General features: G+C 30.3%; 1 protein-coding gene across 2 annotated transcripts in view; it reads left to right on the forward strand.

Moving 5' to 3' along the window:
- Positions 1–11,895, forward strand: part of LOC143059285 (fibroblast growth factor receptor 2-like) — a 29,083-nt gene extending 17,188 nt beyond the window's left edge. For both annotated transcript variants that reach the window (XM_076232766.1, XM_076232767.1), the window contains exons 5-9: positions 1,183–1,379; positions 1,839–2,002; positions 6,157–6,269; positions 10,291–10,401; positions 11,670–11,895. In XM_076232766.1, coding sequence (XP_076088881.1) covers positions 1,183–1,379; positions 1,839–2,002; positions 6,157–6,269; positions 10,291–10,401; positions 11,670–11,815 — 731 coding nt within the window. In that variant the 3' untranslated portion in view covers positions 11,816–11,895. The remainder of the gene's footprint in view (positions 1–1,182; positions 1,380–1,838; positions 2,003–6,156; positions 6,270–10,290; positions 10,402–11,669) is intronic.
- Positions 11,896–22,594: the final 10,699 nt, after the last annotated feature.

Consider the following 22,594-nt stretch of genomic DNA (forward strand, 5'->3'; position numbering starts at 1 on the left):
GTCTGTAAAAACAGAAGGTCACCATTTCTTTTTCTTGTTTTTGTGTCGTAAGGTAAATAGCTTCGAGTAATCAATGAAGGTGTTTATTATTAGACTATATATACAGCAATAACAAATTATTGGCAATTACCTGGTCATCAACTAGCTAGTTTAAGACACACGTCTGGATGATTAAAAGTGAAATACTGACAATGGATTAAGATGTAAAAAAAAAGACTTTAATTTGATGCTGTTGAAAACATTGAACAGTTATAGTACTGAACCTCAAAGACAAATGTCTTAATGAAATCAAATATGATATTTATGGCTTGTTTTCTATCTAAACCAATGGAATACCTAAGTATAAGTATGTTTGTCTTTGAAAATTCTAAATTTTTATAATTTGATGAAATGCAAACTATGTTATCCCATAGACATATAATGTATTATACATGTATGTCTCTGTTATTACCAAATACCCTAGCAGCAAATTAAAAACAACCAATTATCTAGCCATATTTTCTCTGCCTGGAGATCTGATTTTAAATTGTACAAGTCCAGTGCCATTGGGTCAAGATCATGCTTACTACACTTCTTGCCAAGCTGACTATGGTGACCCTAATGACTTTATTAAACATATTGAGACAGCTACCTACCAGAAAGCCACTGCTCAATAGTGTTACCAAAGTTGACATTATGTAGCTTAAGCAGAGATACTTTTTACCAACTATATATGATGGCTGATCACTTTATCTTAACTTTATATATGTAATAAATAAATATTTGAAACCCCCTTATCTTATATTTCTATCAAGTAAAAATGGCTATGCAGGTGCTTAAAGTATAGAACACTTACAAAAAAGGAGAATAAGCAGTTTTAACACCAAAAATAATCATGGCGTTCATCGTTAAAAATGTTGAATTTGATACACACTTTAGAGTAACTTATGTAGTGGGTTATTCAGTGTGCACCACATTTTTTTTAATGATATTATTCCTTCATAGACAGAAAAAAATATTACAATTATTCCTAAAATAAAGACTTTTAACAATTAAAAGTTTGATGAGGAGGAAAAAAGGATTGAATTGGTTATAAATATTGTAGATAAGCCAGCTATTGAGCTGACACATATTTACCATTTCCTTTCAAACATATTATTTCATCTTTTGAAAACTTTTTAATTACAAATACTTTAATTGCAGATGAACAAGCAGAAGCAGTAGACATTAGGTCAGGAGGAACAAACGATAAAGAGCAAATAGTAATCTACATTATCGGTGGTGTCGCATCAGTAGTTGTTCTCTTCCTGTTACTCCTGATATTTATATGTTATAGACGTTACAAGAGGGTTCAGTCCAGCAAATATAGAAATGTCAAGAGAGTAATTGTCATGACACAGGCTAGTTTCAATATTCAACTGATAAGTTCAAATACAAGTGCACAAAAAAGAATATGTTTGACTTATTCGGTTATAATTAGGAAATGAAGTTTTATGAGGAAGTTGTCTTTATATGGTGTAAAAGTTACAAAGTAAGTCTTAAGAAAGGAAGATTATTGAGATTCATTAAATGTTCATCAGTAATGTTTAGATTATGAAAATAGAGATATTCAATCTAGACAGAATCTAATTTAGTTTTAAGGAAGTTTTTGTCAATTTTAGATTTGAATATTTATAACAGCTTTGCATCTGGACTTGCTTCATTTATTATTAGCGATAGTCTGTGTGCTCTTCAAACTTTTATGATGTTTATTTCTATTACAAAATCATGATAATTAAAAAAATGACATGGATTTGCACACAAATTTGAAACAGGTATACATTTTAATTTCATATCAGAATGTTTTGCATCAATTCCAGAATGAGAATTACCATCCATACAAATCTTATGATGGTACACAACCATTTGTTTTACCCACAATCAGAATTGAACCTGGTCCAAGAAGACGCTTGTCATCTGATTTGACCATGATGTCAGAGTATGATCTCCCTCTGGACAAACACTGGGAATTTAGACGGGAACAGTAAGTTAAAGCATAACATTGACCATTCCATGAAAGTTATCATACTGTAAAGACATATATATTGACTCATGACAACATTTTAACTTATATCTGTCGACCCACAAATAGCATTGCTCACTGTTTCTGACATCCAGATTGTTTCTTTGGTTAAAAGCTGTATAATGACCTGATATTTGATTGGTTGTATCAATTTTCAGATGAATTCAATAGATATTGTAACCACTGTAGTATGAAATATAACAAGAAGTTTTCCAAAAACTCTTTTTTTCCAAGGTTTAACATTTTCTCATATATATACTGGAATCATTAGGGCTCAACAATAACACTTGTCTGATTGTCTTGTACTGGAGGATAAAAAGGTCAGACAAGTAAAAGCTATATCAATATTAATTTAATTTAACAGGTTTATATGCTCTTATAATATACTAGATTATGGAGTGTGTGTCCGAGCGAGAATATTTAGTCAGACGTCAGTCGCTACCCTGATATACCCTATCTTTTTTGGGTAATTAATACAGATAGCGTTTGACATCTTTAGCTGAACAGATTTATCATTTTTTCATAACTTAATTCATTGTATGCTGGTTCATATTCTGGACACCAGTCTTTGCTCCTTTCTAATATAATTCACAAACAAAAAACAAATAGGAAGCTTAGAAATGGAAAAATATTAAATACTTAACTCGTTCAAAGGGTAATTACACGTCTCAATCTTCAAAATCGCCTATCTAAAAATACTACCATCGCTAACATTTTTAAAAATAAAAATCGTGGTTACCCTTCTATCGATAAGTGTCATGCCAAAAAATGAGTAACATGTCCCTGTCTTTCCACCAACAATACGGTAAGGTCCACACTTAATGGTCGCTCATTTTCTTTAAAATTTGAAACTGATATAACTTGAAAAACAAACAGTCTTATTTATTTACACACATGAAACAAACCAGGATGCGGTGTTCAGTACGTAGGTTAAACTGGTCGATATTTATCTAAACCCACTCAAGAAAATAACCCAATAAATTCAAAAGTATCATTTATCAACACCTTAAGAAGCACAGTCATCTTATCAAATATTTAGCAGTTCAACCTTTGGAAGAAGTAAATAAGCAGCCTGGTGAATCTCATTCAAAGTTTGTACAATCACGAAAAATAATTGAATTAAATTAGATTAAAAAATATCAAGAACCGATACTGTTAACATTTTGGATATTGTTTCTAAAACTGTTCGAAAAAAAAACATTCTCATGGTCGTAGAAAAAATCACAATCAAAGAAAATTTCGGACCAATCACACCAATATTTCGGACCTAATTTCTATTTCAAAAAACAACAGCAGACATTATCTGTTAACAAAGCTCTGTTCATTACCGATTAATAAGTTAAATAAAATTTTAGAGGATTGCAACACAATTTCATATAGCAGTCCTAAGTACGAAATTGTTCAAATTATAATGGCATATTGTTATTCTAAACTGTTTCCTAAAATTGATCGTCCTGAAGATCATAAAAAACATTTTATTAAAATAAAGTATGTCAATAAAGGTTTTGATTTTGTAAATATTGCTGGTATTTTTAACAACCATTCTGTTAAAGAACAAATTCCTGGATATTTTGATAATACTGAGCTCCCTCTTATTTGTTATATTTACAAGAAATCTACATGGAAATTTGTGTTAAATTATAGCCAATTGTGTAAAGATTTTAATATCAGTGAAAATACACCTACTTCATGTAATTGCAGTAATTCCAAATACATTTATGGACCAATTTCCCATGTTATAACAGGAGATCTTAACATATTTCAAGACGGAGAGTTAAAATAATTCCTCAGTAAAGGACCTAATTATCTTCCCCAGTCAATTATAAATTGGAATGAGTGTCGTAATATCATCCATGACTCACTCTGTACTTACTGTATGAAATGGATAAAACTGGAAAAAGCTGACAAAAAATTCGACTTTAAAATAAAAACAAGATACAAATCCAATGAATTTACATTGACATGCCTATCAGACGGTGCCTCATATGCAAGTCTGATTTGACTTGGCATTGTTAAAAAGTAGATCCTAAGTTCTGTGACATGACTAGTTTCAGTTTTTCTTGACTCATAATTTTTGAAAAATATTTCAAAAGATATAAAACTAACTTCTGTTCTATTGTTTTAAATTTCTTTTGTTCCTTGAATCAACTTATAATGCAAAGTCCTCCTAAACAAGTTGAAAAAAATGTTATTGTAGAGGTCTGATCATGCAATACAATGTGAGAAACTTGATTTTCTGGTAATTTTTTAAAAGAGCAAATATAACATTCTCACATTCAGTCAGGGGTACTACTTGTACAAGTGTATTTTATTTACTTGAAGAAGTGAAAAAAAATATACACATATAAGTAAATAAATAATGTTTGAATAACCTCCCCTTAATTTTCTGAAAAATTTACTTGTATAAGTAAATTTTTCTTACAATCCCACAAAAATCCTCAAGTTTTGAGATGTAAAATCATGCCTTTAATGATTTTTCCCAGGTTTGCTCAAATTTTTTTCATTAAAGTTCAATGTTTCATCTCATTAATTCATCAAAGAAACTGATTGAGCAAAGATCTTGTATATTTGCGCAAGGCATTCAAAAATTGCTCCTTTGGGGCTTGTAAATGAGCAGTGTTAAGAAGATAACAGACAAATGGGACTTTCATTGTCCATGAAATTACACTTAAATGATTAGTAAAGACATCTGCAATGGGTACACAATTTAAAATTCTATTAGAGCAAAGAAATCTTAAGAATTCAAGAAAAGAAGAAAGGATGATTTTTTTACTTATACAAGTAAAAAATTCTTAATGTCTAAGGGACATAACTAAGCCAATTTTATTTTTACCTATACAAGTAAATAAAATTCATTTGTATAAGTATCCTACAAATTTACTTATATGTGTATATTTTTTTTTACTTCTTCAAGTAAATAAAATACACTTGTACAAGTAGTACCCCTGACTGACATTACCTAGATAAAAAAAAACATGTGTCTCGGTACAAAATTGTTCAAAAACACTGAAAATTGTAAATCATTAGTAATAAAGGGTTTAACCCATTAAAACATTTAATCCATCACTGCAAATGTTTGCACCTGTCCTAAGTCAGGAATCTGATGTACAGTAGTTGTAGTTTGTTTATATAATTTATATGTGTTTCTCGTTTCTTGTTTTTAGCTCACCTGGCCCGAAGGTCCAAGTGAGCTTTTCTCATCACTTGGCGTCCGTCATCCATCGTCGTTAACTTTTATAAAAATCTTCTCCTCTGAAACTACTGGGCCAAATTTAACCAAACATGGCCAAAACATTATTAGGGTATCTAGTTTAAAAATTGTGTCCAGTGACCCGGCCAACCAACCAAGATGGCCACCAGGGCTAAATATAGAACATAGGGGTAAAATGCAGCTTTTGGCTTATAACTCAAAAACCAAAGCATTTAGAACAAATCTGACATAGAGTGAAATTGTTTATCAGGTCAAGATCTATCTGCCCTAAAAATTTTAGATGAATCGGACAACCTTTTGTTGGGTTGCTACCCCTGAATTTTGCTGTTTTTGGTTATTATCTTGAATATTATCATGATTATAATAGATAGAGATAAACTAAACAGCAATAATGTTCAGCAAAGTAAGTTTTACAAATAAGTCAACATAACCGAAATGGTCAGTTGACCCCTTTAGGAGTTATTGCCCTTTATAGTCAATATTTAACCATTTTTCATAAATCTTAGTTATCACCAAAACACAATTTTGTCATGTCCTTGAATATTCACATAGACAAAAGTGAGCGACACAGGCTCTTTAGAGCCTCTGGTTTTATATAGATTAGAACGTTGGTTTTCCCGTTTGAATGGTTTTACTCTAGTAATTTTGGGGCCCTTTATAGCTTGTTGTTCAGTGTGAGCCAAGGCTCTGTGTTAAGGCCGTACATTGACATATAATGGTTTACTTTTATAAATTGTCATTTGGATGGAGAGTTGTCTCATTGGCACTCATACCATATCTTCTTATATCTAAGAAAATGTGTACAACTATTAGAATTTTATTTAGTTATATATATATGGTTACATCAATCAGTATCTCAATATCTAAATGAATATGAGATGAAATAATTTATTTATTGTTATAGGTTATCACTTGGTGAACCTCTTGGGGAAGGAGCATTTGGTAAAGTTTTTAAAGCAGAAACTGTTGGTTTAAATAAAGCTCCAACAACTGCCATAGCAGTCAAGATGTTGAAGGGTAAAATCTACTTATATATTTTAGATCAAAAATCAAATAGTATTAATGAAAACTGGATTTATGCTTAGGTTTTCTTTTTTTATTAGACAAGCATAAAATTTTGGGAAATAAGAATTGAATTTTTTCCATCTTTTTTATCTTTATTGAAAAATTTGCATTGTTATGGCCCTGCAACGAATATGGCCCACAACAAAGATGTCGGTGCCATATAGTTTTATCCATGTCCGTAATTCGGTCATTCCGTCATTCCATCATTCTGTCATTCCCTAATTCCACAACTAGGAATTGTTAAGTTTCAGTTTTGTTCCGCTTGGCTCATTTTTGCTATAATTATGGGCTTTGAACTTTGATAATTTTTTGAAAATCACAGTTAAAAGGATGAATTGTTTGAGTATAAAGGACAAGATTATAAATATCCAATTAATGTTCTGATTCAAACAATAAAATAATTACAAATCAATTAATGTCATTAGTGCTGTAATGAATTGTTAAAATCTCAATACTTTTATTTTTTGTTTGATGATTCTAGCTGTTAATCTGGATTATCCCACCTCAATCAACAGGCCTTAAAGTAATAAATATTTGAGTCAGTTTTTTGTACTTAAACAAATAAAAACCAATCAAAATGCTGGATTTTATGTTTTGAGCAAGATTTTTGTGCTCCGAGCACTGAGCAAAGTTTTATGACTTCAACCCCAGGTCTAATGAATGTCAAAACAAATCAGTGACAGGTTGACCTTGTTCCTAATTAAATTTGTTCAGGTTACAATTATGTGATAATCATGTTTTCAATCATAATTTCTTGAAAGGTTTTAAACAGTTGTTTAAAAGTTGAAAAGTTACAAAGTAAAAACGTATTTATAAAAATAAACTTCTCATAGAATAAATCATCACTTTACAATATTATGTCACATGACTGACCAACATGACTTGTGATCACCTGATATATTATATGGTTTATCTTTTCAAAATGAGTGTTGTTTATTCAATTTTCATACACTTTTCTTCAACTCTTCACATACAAAACAATAAGTTATGACAACAAGGAACACAACTCTAGGCTGATTTAACCAATAACAAAAGCTTTATTGTGTCTTCAATATTAAGACAATTGGCAAATTTCCGGATTGTAAAACATATTGACAAATTTACACGAAAAACGTAACAACAAAGATATAAAATGTATTTTATTTGAATAAAACATGACAAATCAAGAATATTAATATTATAACACATAAAAAACAATCAAGGTTTGAGCAAAAAAAATCCTTACTTTTCACTTCAATTGGAAATTTCTTGGTCCAATTTTGGACCTGAAAAAAAACTAAGAAAATATTTGTAGTCATGTATAACACACAGGGTATAAATGTAAATGTGTTCGTTATACATACCAAAAGACAGTACTCCTTATTACATAAACATGGATAGTTTGTAGGATCGATTAAAACCCATTTTAATGTCCCATTTATTATGCCCCATTTTGGTGCATTATGTTTTCTGTTCTGTGCGTCCATTCATTCGTTCTTTTGTCTGTCCATTTGTTCATCTGTCCATCCATTGGTTCGTTCTTCCATCCGTTTGTCCTTCCGTCTGTCTGTCCCGCTTCAGGTTAAAGGATTGGTTAAAGTTTTTGGTAGAGGTAGTTTTTGATGAAGTTGAAGTCCAATCAACTTGAAACTTAGGGCTCATGTTTTCTATTTTATAATCTTTGTAATTTTTATGCCAAACTAGAAATTTTCCCCCATTTTCAAGGTCCACTGAACATAGAAAATGATAGTGTGGATGGGCTATTCATGTACTGGGGACCAGTCTTGTTAGCTATAACCATTTGAGCTTATGTTATCACTAATGACTTGGCGTCCATCATCATCTGTTGTTAACTATTTCAAAAAACCTTCTCTGAAACTACTGGGCCAAAGATTTCAAACTTTAACAAAAAAAAATTTCCTTAATTATCTGGTATCTTGCTTATAAATTGTATCCGAAGTTTTGATCCATCGACAAACAGGGCTGCCATTGTTGGGTTCCTGCCACTAAATTGGTTATTTTAAGGATTTTTTTTTAGTTTTTGTATGAAATTAATTAAAGATAAAGATAAACTGTAAACAGCAAAAAATGTTCAGCAAAGTAACATCTTCAAAAATGTTTTTTATGACAAAAATTGTCAATTGACCCGTTACGGAGTTATTGACCTTTAAGGAAAATTACACAAGTTGTTTTATTTTTTTTTTAACTATATAAATCTTCGCAAATGAATTTAGTATAAATTTGTATTTTATTTCCTTGTACTTCAAGAAACAAAGACACTATGGTTAAAATGGAACAAATGGGTAAAATGCATTTATTTGCTTTTAATGAAAATATGACAGATACAATGAACATTGTATTGGCATTTGTAAGCCTCTTATTATTAAATATAAATTGAAAAGCAAAAACAGTCATTGATGAAAGATTTAAGCAAAAAAACAAACTTGTGAGCAATGCAAGCTCTGCTTGTTCTATTGGGGATCCAAGGCAGTGGCGTAGCCAGGGTTGAAATGATGTGGATGTTTTGCCGAGTCGAGCGAGCCGAAAAATGTTTTGGACCTTTTTGTGCAGAAAATATTTTTTATTTAAGCACATGTACTCCCCCAGAATCCGACACTAGTTAGATTTTTGTTTAAATTCAAAATACCCACCAATTCATATATTTATATTTTTAACCAAATTTTATTGTTTTCTTGAAACTACCATCATTCAATTCATAAATATTTGATGTAAAGTTTCCCCCCCAATCTTCTATTTGACATATCAAAAACCGTTTAAACGGACTCCATTACAGCGGCACTTCTGTATAATTTACGAACTTCTGAGTATAGGAACTGAAGTGACTTCTCTTTCCAGGAATTTGAGTCTACAACCTTTGATTTTTTATTACTGAGCTAAACGCATGCAGGAGACATAAAAATACCGGGCGTCCGATCGTCCGGTATTGTTAGCACTCTCATGTGTACAATTCATGTCAGATTAAGTGAAACTCATATCATAAGCAATGTCTTTGACAATTTTGAAAATAATTCGTAATCAAATATTTTTAACTAGTAATGTCCCTTTGAAATATAAATTGTAATGGAAATCCCATTTCATTTGCTGTAAAGCTTTTATTTCTTTTTAGATATTAAAAATAAAAAAGAAAAAGAAAAAGGAATATTGGATCTTTGTTCTTTACTGAATAAAAATAAAATTAGTATTTGAACCTAAATAGAAACGGGAATTCATAAGCCTAGGACTTATCACGATCTATTACAAATTGATTTGTTTTATCACGTCGTTTACAATGTCACAAGAAACGATATCAGGATATGGTGTTTTAGTTGTTAGTTACTATAGTCAAATGAGAAGCCATCCCTCCACTAGGTTCAATTTCAGATGAAACATGTCCACGGGTCTGCGTATCAGTCCTCTCCGCTTGCCTTAGCTGATGACATAGACTATTTATACGAAGAAAAGTTAACTTGAAACACTATTCTGCGATTCATGTATCAAACTAAATTATCCTAAATGAAAGACCAGGCATACTGCTTCGAAAATGACTGGATGTTATCCTCATATCCTCAGCCTTGTTACATTTTGATACTTCCGAGTTAAACTGCTGTTTTTTTATTTTTGTTTTGTCAAAATGATGTGGATGCTTGAGCATCTGAGCATACATGCAAGCTATGCCACTGCAAGGGGAGGGTTCCTGATCAATGTTTTTGAATGGGGACATAAAGTCCTGGGTTGGGACAAATTACTTTTGATTCATTAACATTAGTTTGATACCAATTTTCGTGGGTACAGGTGAACATTGAATTCAAATGTTCATTGAATAACATATTTTGAATAGGCTTTGAATACAGAGATTGGAAAAATTACAAAATCAAATATCCACGATTATGCAAGTTTTAAGCAATCCATGAAAATGAATGAATCCACAGTATTCTTTGAATGTGACCAATGGTTTTATCCATTAATAATTGTCAATATTATTTAAATATTTTAGAGGATGCAACCGATAGAGAATTGACAGATTTAATGCAAGAAATGGAAGTGATGAAATTAATAGGATGCCATGAAAATATTATTAATTTCCTGGGATGTTGTACACAAAATGGTAAGTGGTGTACTTTAAGGGTTAAAAACGATCTTGGTCCAATGGGCAGCACTTGTTGTCTGTCGTCCATATTAAATGTCCGTTAACTTTTAAAAAATCTTCTCCTCGAAATTACACAGGACCCATGCTCTGAGAAAACCATCAACTGCCCCCTGTCTGATTTGCTCCAAATAGTTTAGTTTCAGAGATATATACAAAAATCTGCATTTTACCCCTATGTTCCATTTTTATTCATGTGGGCCATGAGGGTTGGAAGGTGGGGTCATCTGATACATTTTTTAAAGAAAAAACATATTAATTATTATGGTCAAGTATGGTTAAATGTGTCTCAGTAGTTTCATAGAAAGAAGATTACCCACACATGTCAGATTTGCTCTAGGTGTAATACCACCATTGATTTTTCCCTATTAAAATTGAAAAAGGAAATGGGGAATGTGTCAAAGCGACAACAACTCGCCCATAGTCTTTGTTAAATTTGCACTTTTAGAAAAAATGTGCAGAATTTATCTTTGTTACAAATAAAGATATACTTGGCATGAGTAAAGTTTTATCCTGTCCAGTACTATAGAAAAAATTTAACATAACATTTGATTGCATACAAGAAAATAACCATCATTGGAACTTAACCAATCAAAGGAGTAGGAGCAATAAGGCCCTTATTCGGCCCAAAAATTACTGTAAATTAAAAAGTTATCATACATATAGTAGATAAGATGCACACAGATATACAGATTATGTGACGTCATTTAAATATATTGGTAGATAAGGTGTACATCGTAGTTACAAAGCGAGTTAAAGTGGTTGTGAATCGAAATATATATATCATGTATATATATTATTGTGGAAATTCCAATACGTCACAAAGCAATATGGCGATTGTTTACATCAATGTTGACAATGAGATGATGTGTTGAAACACGAAAAGGAAAATATCTCTCGAATGTGAATAAAATGCATGCAAACGTAAGTGAATCTATATATCAGATATTTTATTTAGTATAAAAGAATGCAGTATTATTCGATTTTGTTTTATAAAGAATATCAATTGTGGTAAATATAAATAATGTGTGTTGCATGAATTTAATATTTGAAATTTCAATATTTTCACAACCATAAAAGAAATTGTGTTTATTTAAATACTATGGAATCTAACATCTGAACAAGAATTTGTGTATTAATATTCATGTCACGTGATAAGATAGGCACGATAGTAGATAAGGTGCACACAGATATACAGATTATGTGACGTCATTTAAATATATTGGCAGATAAGGTGTACATCCTAGTTACAAAGCAAGTTAAAGTGGCTGTGAATCGAAATATATATATATATTATTGTGGAAATTCCAATACGTCACAAAGCAATATGGCGATTGTTTACATCAATGTTGACAATGAGTTGACAATGAGATGATGTGTTGAAACACGAAAAGGAAAATATCTCTCGAATGTGAATAAACTGCATGCAAACGTAAGTGAATCTATATATCAGATATTTTATTTAGTATAAAAGAATGCAGTATTATTCGATTTTGTTTTATAAAGAATATCAATTGTGGTAAATGTAAATAATGTGTGTTGCATGAGTTTAATATTTGAAACTTCAATATTTTCACAACCATAAAAGAAATTGTGTTTATTTAAATATTACGGAATTATACATTTGAACAAGAATTTGTGTATTAATATTCATGTCACATGATCAGATAGGTACATGGTAGATTAGGTCCACACAGATATACAGATTATGTGACGTTATTTATATATATTAGTAGATAAGGTGTACATCGTAGTTACAAAGCGAGTTAAAGTGGCTGTTATTCGAAAATATATATATTGTTGTGGAAATTCCAATACGTCACAAAGCAATATGGCGATTGTTTACATAATAATAATAAAATTCTTTATTTAACGAAGGTAAAACATTTAACAATTACATGTTAATCTTCAAAAACTATCAATACAAATAAAAAACGTACAAAAATACATACAATATAAAATACATAATACAGTTAAATAAGCACATATGCATTCAGTAGAAGAAGAAAAAGAAATACATTAGTTTCATGCATCTTTATTCTGTTCAGTTAGAAAATAGTTTGAACAGTTGGTCATAAATGTATCTAAATTATCTATTTCTTTAATATTATTTGGTAAATTATTCCAGGTAATAAGACCAGAATATTTAAATGTTCTTTTCAAAAAATCAGAATTAGGTCTTGGTAAATGAAGAAGTGGCATGTTCACGTCCTTAATATATGCATATTTATTTGCCACTTGACTTTAAGAAGCCATCCTTTAACATATTTGGTCGGGTTCTTGTCTCTTTGACATATTCCCCATTTCCATTTTCAATTTTATCATCAACTAAAAAGTAAAACAAGACAAAGAAAATTTGCCTGTCTGTAATTGTAGGAACTTAATTTCACACAGTGGCAATTTTCACAAATAAATTTATATTCTCGCTCTATCATTTACCGAAATTGACGAAATACCTATTTGCTGTGACGATGTTTGATATTATACAAACTAAAGGCATGTAGAACAAAATCAGAAAACTTTTCCAAAGCCCGAAGTTTTTTTATTGTTTTTATTTTCTTCTTCAAAAGTTTGACAATGGAATTTGATACACAAATCCGAACATTTGAGTTTGATAAAGCATATTACACATAGAGTTTGTTCTAAAACGGGAGCCTGTCGTGAATTTAAAAGTGATGCAAAAGACGTCACACTTCTTCTGATGTCAATCGAAGTAAAACCGTTAAATATTTTAAACTAAACACTGGTGTTGTCACCATAACTAATTATGGTTTATTTCATACAACACAAACGATTTAAAATGGGCCGTGGCATTTTTGAGAAATAACTTTAAGGCCAAAATATTGGCCATGTGGCACAGATTTTCTGAATACCATTAAAGTCAATGAGGCTATCAGTTTTTACAAATACTAATAAATTGCAATTAACACCAATTAAAAGACTGATCAAATATAAAAAAAAACACAAATACAGTAAAAACATTCGACACTTGAGAGTGATAAATGAACGAAGCAGACATACTGTGGTGTCATCACACGAGCAATCATATACAGGTACCATGCAGAATAGCGTGACGTTATCAATTGTTGTCAGGGTTGCCATGGCGCTGTTTGATAAAGTTCGAAGCCAGGCCGATTCTTAGCAGTCAAAGGTAAAACGTTTTTCAATGCCATGGCAGTCAAAGGGTCAATACTCTATGATAAAACCACAAAAACGTAAAACGCTTCAAATTCTACAAACTGGCATGTAGACTCCTGCTGTCCTTTTGTAGCTAAGTACAAAAAATGTACAAGGAGAAGACATCATATCTAAGTTTTATTTATCCGGTTGGGAACAAACCCTCTATATGGTGTTTATACCTGTATAGAGGGATAAAATTATTGCTGGTGCTGGAAAAATATAAAATATGTTATTTTTGTGAAGTCATGAAAGGCTATTTTATTTCTTGCCTTGATCCCTTTCTGCGACAGGAAAGTGTCACAGCAAGAATAAGCTTTTGGGTCGATCTGGCCCCACGTAGATCCGGCCCAAGTCGATCCGGCCCAACGTCGATCCATCCCATATGTAAAATCGATCCGGCCCCAATAAAAAATATATTTATCATGTATATAAGAAATAAAAATAAAGATATATATTAATTGTAATTCATAAATTTTTATGATTTTTATTATAATGTCAATAAATGTAAAAGGTGTACGGTAAAAAAATAAAAAAGACCTTTGAAAAATATCTATTTTAGATGAGTATAAAACAACTAGGTTGATTATGTTTTTATTGCAAGTTTTCTAGATTATTGGGTATATTCATATTATAACGTATATAAAAGAACTCAAACATCAACATTAATCAGCAGTAAGGCCCTGGGTTCGTTCTCCTTACTTTTATCAAGGACGCATAATACTAAAATATTAATATTATGGGTATTTAAGTTAAATAAACCTTTTCAGATATTTAAATGGTATAAATTCTCGAAATTCACGAAAACACATGAAAATAATTAAAAGTTAATGGCTTGTTTTGGAGCATTAATAGGTCATAATAATAATTCTCACTGATTGTTGTTATAATTGCCTTTGATACATTAATAATTGGAATAATCCGAATGAAACAACTGGATTATTCGGGTTAATCTTAATCAAATTGGTTACGCTTCTGCGCATGTGCACCATTAGGAAATTTAATTGTGCATCCGAAAGTTTCAAAATAATGATATCATTTATTCATACAATCCATCTCGTGTTAAATTCAAGTATGTACGAGGAAAGTATGACTTCAAATCAATTATGCTTGAACAAAAATATATGGATTTAGTCATGTTAGTGTTTCTGTCTGTGTTCAGATCTTTAACGCAATCAAATCATATTCCAGTTTTGGACATGTGTTTTTTAGAACGAAGGTTAAAATATTTTATGTCAAAGAGAAGATGTGGTATGATTGCCAATGAGACTACTCTCCACAAGAGATCAAATGACACAGAAGTTAACAACTATAGGGCACAGTATGGCCATCAACAATTAGCAAAGCCCATACCGTATAGTCAGCTATAAAAGGCCCCGAAATGACATTGTAAAACAATTCAAACGAGAGATCTAACAGTCCAATCTATCAAAAACAAATATGTAACACATAAACAAAGGACAACCACTGAATGACCGACTCCTGACTAGGGATAGAAACATACATACAGAATGTTGCGAGGTGAGACATAAGAGGTGTGTTCATATTTTTTTTTTTATTTAAGCGTTCATCCTGAGATTGCGGTACCTTTTTGGTCACTATTTATGTGTTGCGTCTAAATATGAATTGTAACACTTTATAGTGACTGAACAGGTTGATTTAACTTCCTCAAGAAACAGAAAAAGAAGACGAATTCAATGGAACAGCTCTAGACTATTTAACATGCAAGCTGATTATAGATAGATTTATAAAGATAGTAACGTAAGTTATCAATAGATTGAATAATAATGGGGATAACCAACATTTTTATGCCGCAGCCTTAGCTATGGATGTTATAGTTTGACTCGACCAAATGTTTGAAACTTATACACAATGCTTATTACGCAAAACACGGATCAAGTTTGAATTTTAGTGGCATAACTTTAACCTTTCTAGAGAAAATGTATAGTACTATCAAACACTTATCAAAGCTGGTATATAGACCAGTTACATCCCTGAATAAGTAAACATTAAATAACTAAAGAGCATTACAAATAGTATCAACAGGTCAAATAAACAAGAAAGTACGATTTGAGAGTACTCTTAGTTACTGAAAAGCCAAAAACAATTAATTAAAAAAAAATCATGCATCAGAGACTAAAATCAACTTAAACAGATCCCAGAGATTTAGTATTTCAACGTCATGAACAGTCAAAGAAGACATGACTTGTGCAATGCCAAAAATAAATGTATGCTTGTTAACATATTGAAAAATTGCTGAATTTTTCGTCGTTTTCTTTCTCAAACTTAAGTTTCCCTCAACCTAATGTTATAAAACTTATACACAATTCTTATTGCAACAAAATACAGATGAAATTCAAATTTTGATGGTGTTACTATTACTTTTCTAGAGTTATGCCCCTTTACAAATGAAAAAATTACTGAATTTGTTAGTTAGTCTATCTTTTGAAACATGCTTGGTATAATTGGTTTTTATTGTGTAGAAAGATAGTACTATTATGTTAGATGGTCTATCTTTTGAAACATGCTTGGTATAATTGGTTTTAATTGTGTAAAAAGATAGTACTATGATGTTAGATGGTCTATCTAATGAAACATGCTTGGTATAATTGGTTTTTATTGTGTAGAAAGATAGTACTATGATATTAGTTGGTCTATCTTTTGAAACATGCTTGGTATAATTGGTTTTTATTGTGTAGAAAGATAGTACTATTATGTTAGATGGTCTATCTAATGAAACATGCTTGGTATAATTGGTTTTTATTGTGTAGAAAGATAGTACTATGATATTAGTTGGTCTATCTTTTGAAACATGCTTGGTATAATTGGTTTTTATTGTGTAGAAAGATAGTACTATGATGTTAGATGGCCTATCTCATGTAACATGCTTGGTATAATTGGTTATTATTGTGTAGAAAGATAGTACTATGATGTTAGATGGTCTATCTAACGAAACATGCTTGGTATAATTGGTTTTTATTGTGTAGAAAGATAGTACTATTATGTTAGATGGTCTATCTAATTAAACATGCTTCGTATAATTGGTTTTTATTGTGAAGAAAGATAGTACTATGATGTTAGATGGTCTATTTAATGAAACATGCTTGGTATAATTGGTTTTTATTTTGTAGAAAGATAGTACTATGATGTTAGATGGTGTATCTAATGAAACATGCTTGGTATAATTGGTTTTTATTGTGTAGAAAGATAGTACTATGATGTTAGATGGTCTATCTAATAAAACATGATTGGTATAATTGGTTTTCATTGTGTAGAAAGAACGTACTATGATGTTAGATGGTCTATCTAATGAAACATGCTTGGTATAATTGGTTTTTAGTTTGTAGAAAGATAGTACTATGATGTTAGATGGTCTATCTAATGAAACATGCTTGGTATAATTGGTTTTTATTGCGACATAAGATAGTACTATGATGTTAGATGGTCTATCTAATGAAACATGCTTGGTATAATTGGTTTTTATTGTGTAGAAAGATAGTACTATGATGTTAGATGGTTTATCTAATGAAACATGCTTGGTATAATTGGTTTTTATTGTGTAGAAAGATAGTACTATGATGTTAGATGGTCTATCTAATGAAACATGCTTGGTATAATTGGTTTTTATTGTGTAGAAAGATAGTACTATGATGTTAGATGGTCTATCTAATGAAACATGCTTGGTACAATTGGTTTTTATTGTGTAGAAAGATAGTACTATGATGTTAGATGGTCTCACTAATGAAACATGCTTTGTATAATTGGTTTTTATTGTGTAGAAAGATAGTAATATGATGTTAAATGGTCTATCTAATGAAACATGCTTGGTATAATTGGTTTTTATTTTGTAGAAAGATAGTACTATGATGTTAGATGGTCTATCTAATGAAACATGCTTGGTATAATTGGTTTTTATTGCGACATAAGATACTACTATGATGTTAGATGGTCTATCTAATGAAACATGCTTGGTATAATTGGTTTTTATTGTGTAGAAAGATAGTACTATGATGTAAGATGGTCTATCTAATGAAATATGCTTGGTATAATTGTTTTTTTTTGATTGTGTAGAAAGATAGTACTATGATGTTAGATGGTCTATCTTATGAAACATGCTTGGTATAATTGGTTTTTATTGTGTAGAAAGATAGTACTATGATGTTAGATGGTCTATCGTTTGAAACATGCTTGGTATAATTGGTTTTTATTGTGTAGAAAGATAGTACTATGATGTTAGATGGTCTATTTTTTTAAAAATGCTTGGTATAATTGTTTTTTATTGTGTAGAAAGATAGTACTATGATGTTAGATGGTCTATCTAATGAAACATGCTTGGTATAATTTGTTTTTATTGTGTAGAAAGATAGTACTATGATGTTATATGGTCTATCTAATGAAACATGCTTGGTATAATTGGTTTTTATTGCGACATAAGATAGTACTATGATGTAAGATGGTCTACAATGATCTATCTAATGAAACATGCTTGGTATAATTGGTTTTTATTGTGTAGCAAGATAGTACTATAATGTTAGATGGTCTATCTAATGAAACATGCTTGGTATAATTGGTTTTTATTGTGTAGAAAGATAGTACTATGATGTTAGATGGTCTATCTATTGAAACATGCTTGGTATAATTGGTTTTTATTGTGTAGAAAGATAGTACTATGATGTTAGATGGTCTATCTAATGAAACATGCTTGGTATAATTGGTTTTTATTGTGTAGAAAGATAGTACTATGATGTTATATGGTCTATTTTTTTTAAAAATGTTTGGTATAATTGTTTTTTATTGTGTAGAAAGATAGTACTATGATGTTAGATGGTCTATCTTATGAAACATGCTTGGTATAATTTGTTTTTATTGTGTAAAAAGATAGTACTATGATGTTAGATGGTCTATCTAATGAAACATGCTTGGTATAATTGGTTTTTATTGTGTAGAACGATAGTACTATGATGTTAGATGGTCTATCTAATGAAACATGATTGGTATAATTGGTTTTTATTGTGTAGAAAGATAGTACTATGATGTTAGATGGTCTATCTAATGAAACATGCTTGGTATAATTGGTTTTTATTGTGTAAAAAGATAGTACTATGATGTAAGATGGTCTATCTAATGAAACATGCTTGGTATAATTGGTTTTTATTGTGTAGCAAGATAGTACTATAATGTTAGATGGTCTCTCTAATGAAACATGCTTGGTATAATTGGTTTTTATTGTGTAGAAAGATAGTACTATGATGTTAGATGGTCTATCTAATGAAACATGCTTGGTATAATTGGTTTTTATTGTGTAGAAAGATAGTACTATGATGTTAGATGGTCTATCTAATGAAACATGCTTGGTATAATTGGTTTTTATTGAGTAGAAAGATAGTACTATGATGTTAGATGGTCTATCTAATGAAACATGCTTGGTATAATTGGTTTTTATTGTGTAGAAAGATAGTACTATGATGTTAGATGGTCTATCTAATGAAACATGCTTGGTATAATTGGTTTTTATTGCGACATAAGATAGTACTATGATGTTAGATTGTCTATCTAATGAAACATGCTTAGTATAATTGGTTTTTATTGTGTAGAAAGATAGTACTATGATGGTAGATGGTCTATTTAATGAAACATGCTTGGTATAATTGGTTTTTATTGTGAAGAAAGATAGTACTATCATGATGTTAGATGGTCTATCTAATGAAACATGCTTGGTATAATTGGTTTTTATTGTGTAGAAAGATAGTACTATGATGTTAGATGGCCTATCTCATGTAACATGCTTGATATAATTGGTTATTATTGTGTAGAAAGATAGTACTATGATGTTAGATGGTCTATCTAATGAAACATGCTTGGTATAATTGGTTTTTATTGTGTAGAAAGATAGTACTATTATGTAAGATGGTCTATCTAATTAAACATGCTTGGTATAATTGGTTTTTATTGTGTAGAAAGATAGTACTATGATGTTAGATGGTCTATTTAATGAAACATGCTTGGTATAATTGGTTTTTATTGTGTAGAAAGATAGTACTATGATGTTAGATGGTCTATCTAATGAAACATGCTTGGTATAATTGGTTTTTATTTTGTAGAAAGATAGTACTATGATGTTAGATGGTCTATCTAATGAAACATGCTTGGTATAATTGGTTTTTATTGCGACATAAGATAGTACTATGATGTTAGATTGTCTATCTAATGAAACATGCTTAGTATAATTGGTTTTTATTGTGTAGAAAGATAGTACTATGATGGTAGATGGTCTATCTAATGAAACATGCTTGGTATAATTGGTTTTTATTGTGAAGAAAGATAGTACTATCATGATGTTAGATGGTCTATCTAATGAAACATGCTTGGTATAATTGGTTTTTATTGTGTAGAAAGATATTACTATGATGTTAGATGGTCTCACTAATGAAACATGCTTGGTATAATTGGTTTTTATTGTGTAGAAAGATAGTAATATGATGTTAGATGGTCTATTTAATGAAACATGCTTGGTATAATTGGTTTTTATTTTGTAGAAAGATAGTACTATGATGTTAGATGGTGTATCTAATGAAACATGCTTGGTATAATTGGTTTTTATTGTGTAGAAAGATAGTACTATGATGTTAGATGGTCTATCTAATAAAACATGATTTGTATAATTGGTTTTCATTGTGTAGAAAGAACGTACTATGATGTTAGATGGTCTATCTAATGAAACATGCTTGGTATAATTGGTTTTTAGTTTGTAGAAAGATAGTACTATGATGTTAGATGGTCTATTTAATGAAACATGCTTGGTATAATTGGTTTTTATTGCGACATAAGATAGTACTATGATGTTAGATGGTCTATCTAATGAAACATGTTTGGTATAATTGGTTTTTATTGTGTAGAAAGATAGTAATATGATGTTAGATGGTCTATCTAATGAAACATGCTTGGTATAATTGGTTTTTATTTTGTAGAAAGATAGTACTATGATGTTAGATGGTCTATCTAATTAAACATGCTTGGTATAATTGGTTTTTATTGCGACATAAGACACTACTATGATGTTAGATGGTCTATCTAATGAAACATGCTTGGTATAATTGGTTTTTATTGTGTAGAAAGATAGTACTATGATGTTAGATGGTCTATCTAATGAAACATGATTGGTATAATTGGTTTTTATTGTATAGAAAGATAGTACTATGATGTTAGATGGCCTATCTCATGTAACATGCTTGATATAATTGGTTATTATTGTGTAGAAAGATAGTACTATGATGTTAGATGGTCTATCTAATGAAACATGCTTGGTATAATTGGGTTTTATTGTGTAGAAAGATAGTACTATTATGTTAGATGGTCTATCTAATGAAACATGCTTGGTATAATTGGTTTTTATTGTGTAGAAAGATAGTACTATGATGTTAGATGGTCTATCTTTTGAAACATGCTTGGTATAATTGGTTTTTATTGTGTAGAAAGATAGTACTATGATGTTAGATGGTCTATCTAATGAAATATGCTTGGTATAATTTGTTTTTATTGTGTAGAAAGATAGTACTATGATGTTAGATGGTCTATCTAATGAAACATGCTTGGTATAATTGGTTTTAATTGTGTAAAAAGATAGTACTATGATGTTAGATGGTCTATCTAATGAAACATGCTTGGTATAATTGGTTTTTATTGTGTAAAAAGATAGTGCTATGATGTTAGATGGTCTATCTAATGAAACATGCTTGGTATAATTGGTTTTTATTGTGTAGAAAGATAGTACTATGATATTAGTTGGTCTATCTTTTGAAACATGCTTGGTATAATTGGTTTTTATTGTGTAGAAAGATAGTTCTATTATGTTAGATGGTCTATCTAATGAAACATGCTTGGTATAATTGGTTTTTATTGTGTAGAAAGATAGTACTATGATATTAGTTGGTCTATCTTTTGAAACATGCTTGGTATAATTGGTTTTTATTGTGTAGAAAGATAGTACTATGATGTTAGATGGCCTTTCTCATGTAACATGCTTGGTATAATTGGTTATTATTGTGTAGAAAGATAGTACTATGATGTTAGATGGTCTATCTAATGAAACATGCTTGGTATAATTGGTTTTTAGTGTGTAGAAAGATAGTACTATTATGTTAGATGGTCTATCTAATTAAACATGCTTGGTATAATTGGTTTTTATTGTGTAGAAAGATAGCACTATGATGTTAGATGGTCTATTTAATGAAACATGCTTGGTATAATTGGTTTTTATTTTGTAGAAAGATAGTACTATGATGTTAGATGGTGTATCTAATGAAACATGCTTGGTATAATTGGTTTTTATTGTGTAGAAAGATAGTACTATGATGTTAGATGGTCTATCTAATAAAACATGATTTGAATAATTGGTTTTCATTGTGTAGAAAGAACGTACTATGATGTTAGATGGTCTATCTAATGAAACATGCTTGGTATAATTGGTTTTTAGTTTGTAGAAAGATAGTACTATGATGTTAGATGGTCTATTTAATGAAACATGCTTGGTATAATTGGTTTTTATTGCGACATAAGATAGTACTATGATGTTAGATGGTCTATCTAATGAAACATGTTTGGTATTATTGGTTTTTATTGTGTAGAAAGATAGTACTATGATGTTAGATGGTTTTTCTAATGAAACATGCTTGGTATAATTGGTTTTTATTGTGTAGAAAGATAGTACTATGATGTTAGATGGTCTATCTAATGAAACATGCTTGGTATAATTGGTTTTTTTTTTGTAGAAAGATAGTACTATGATGTTAGATGGTCTATTTAATGAAACATGCTTGGTATAATTGGTTTTTATTGTGTAAAAAGATAGTACTATGATGTTAGATGGTCTATCTAATGAAACATGCTTGGTATAATTGGTTTGTATTGTGTAGAAAGATAGTACTATGATGTTAGATGGTCTATCTAATGAAACATGATTGGTATAATTGGTTTTTAT

The sequence above is a fragment of the Mytilus galloprovincialis genome, chromosome 14 (genome assembly GCF_965363235.1).
Source record: "Mytilus galloprovincialis chromosome 14, xbMytGall1.hap1.1, whole genome shotgun sequence".
Taxonomy (NCBI): domain Eukaryota; kingdom Metazoa; phylum Mollusca; class Bivalvia; order Mytilida; family Mytilidae; genus Mytilus; species Mytilus galloprovincialis.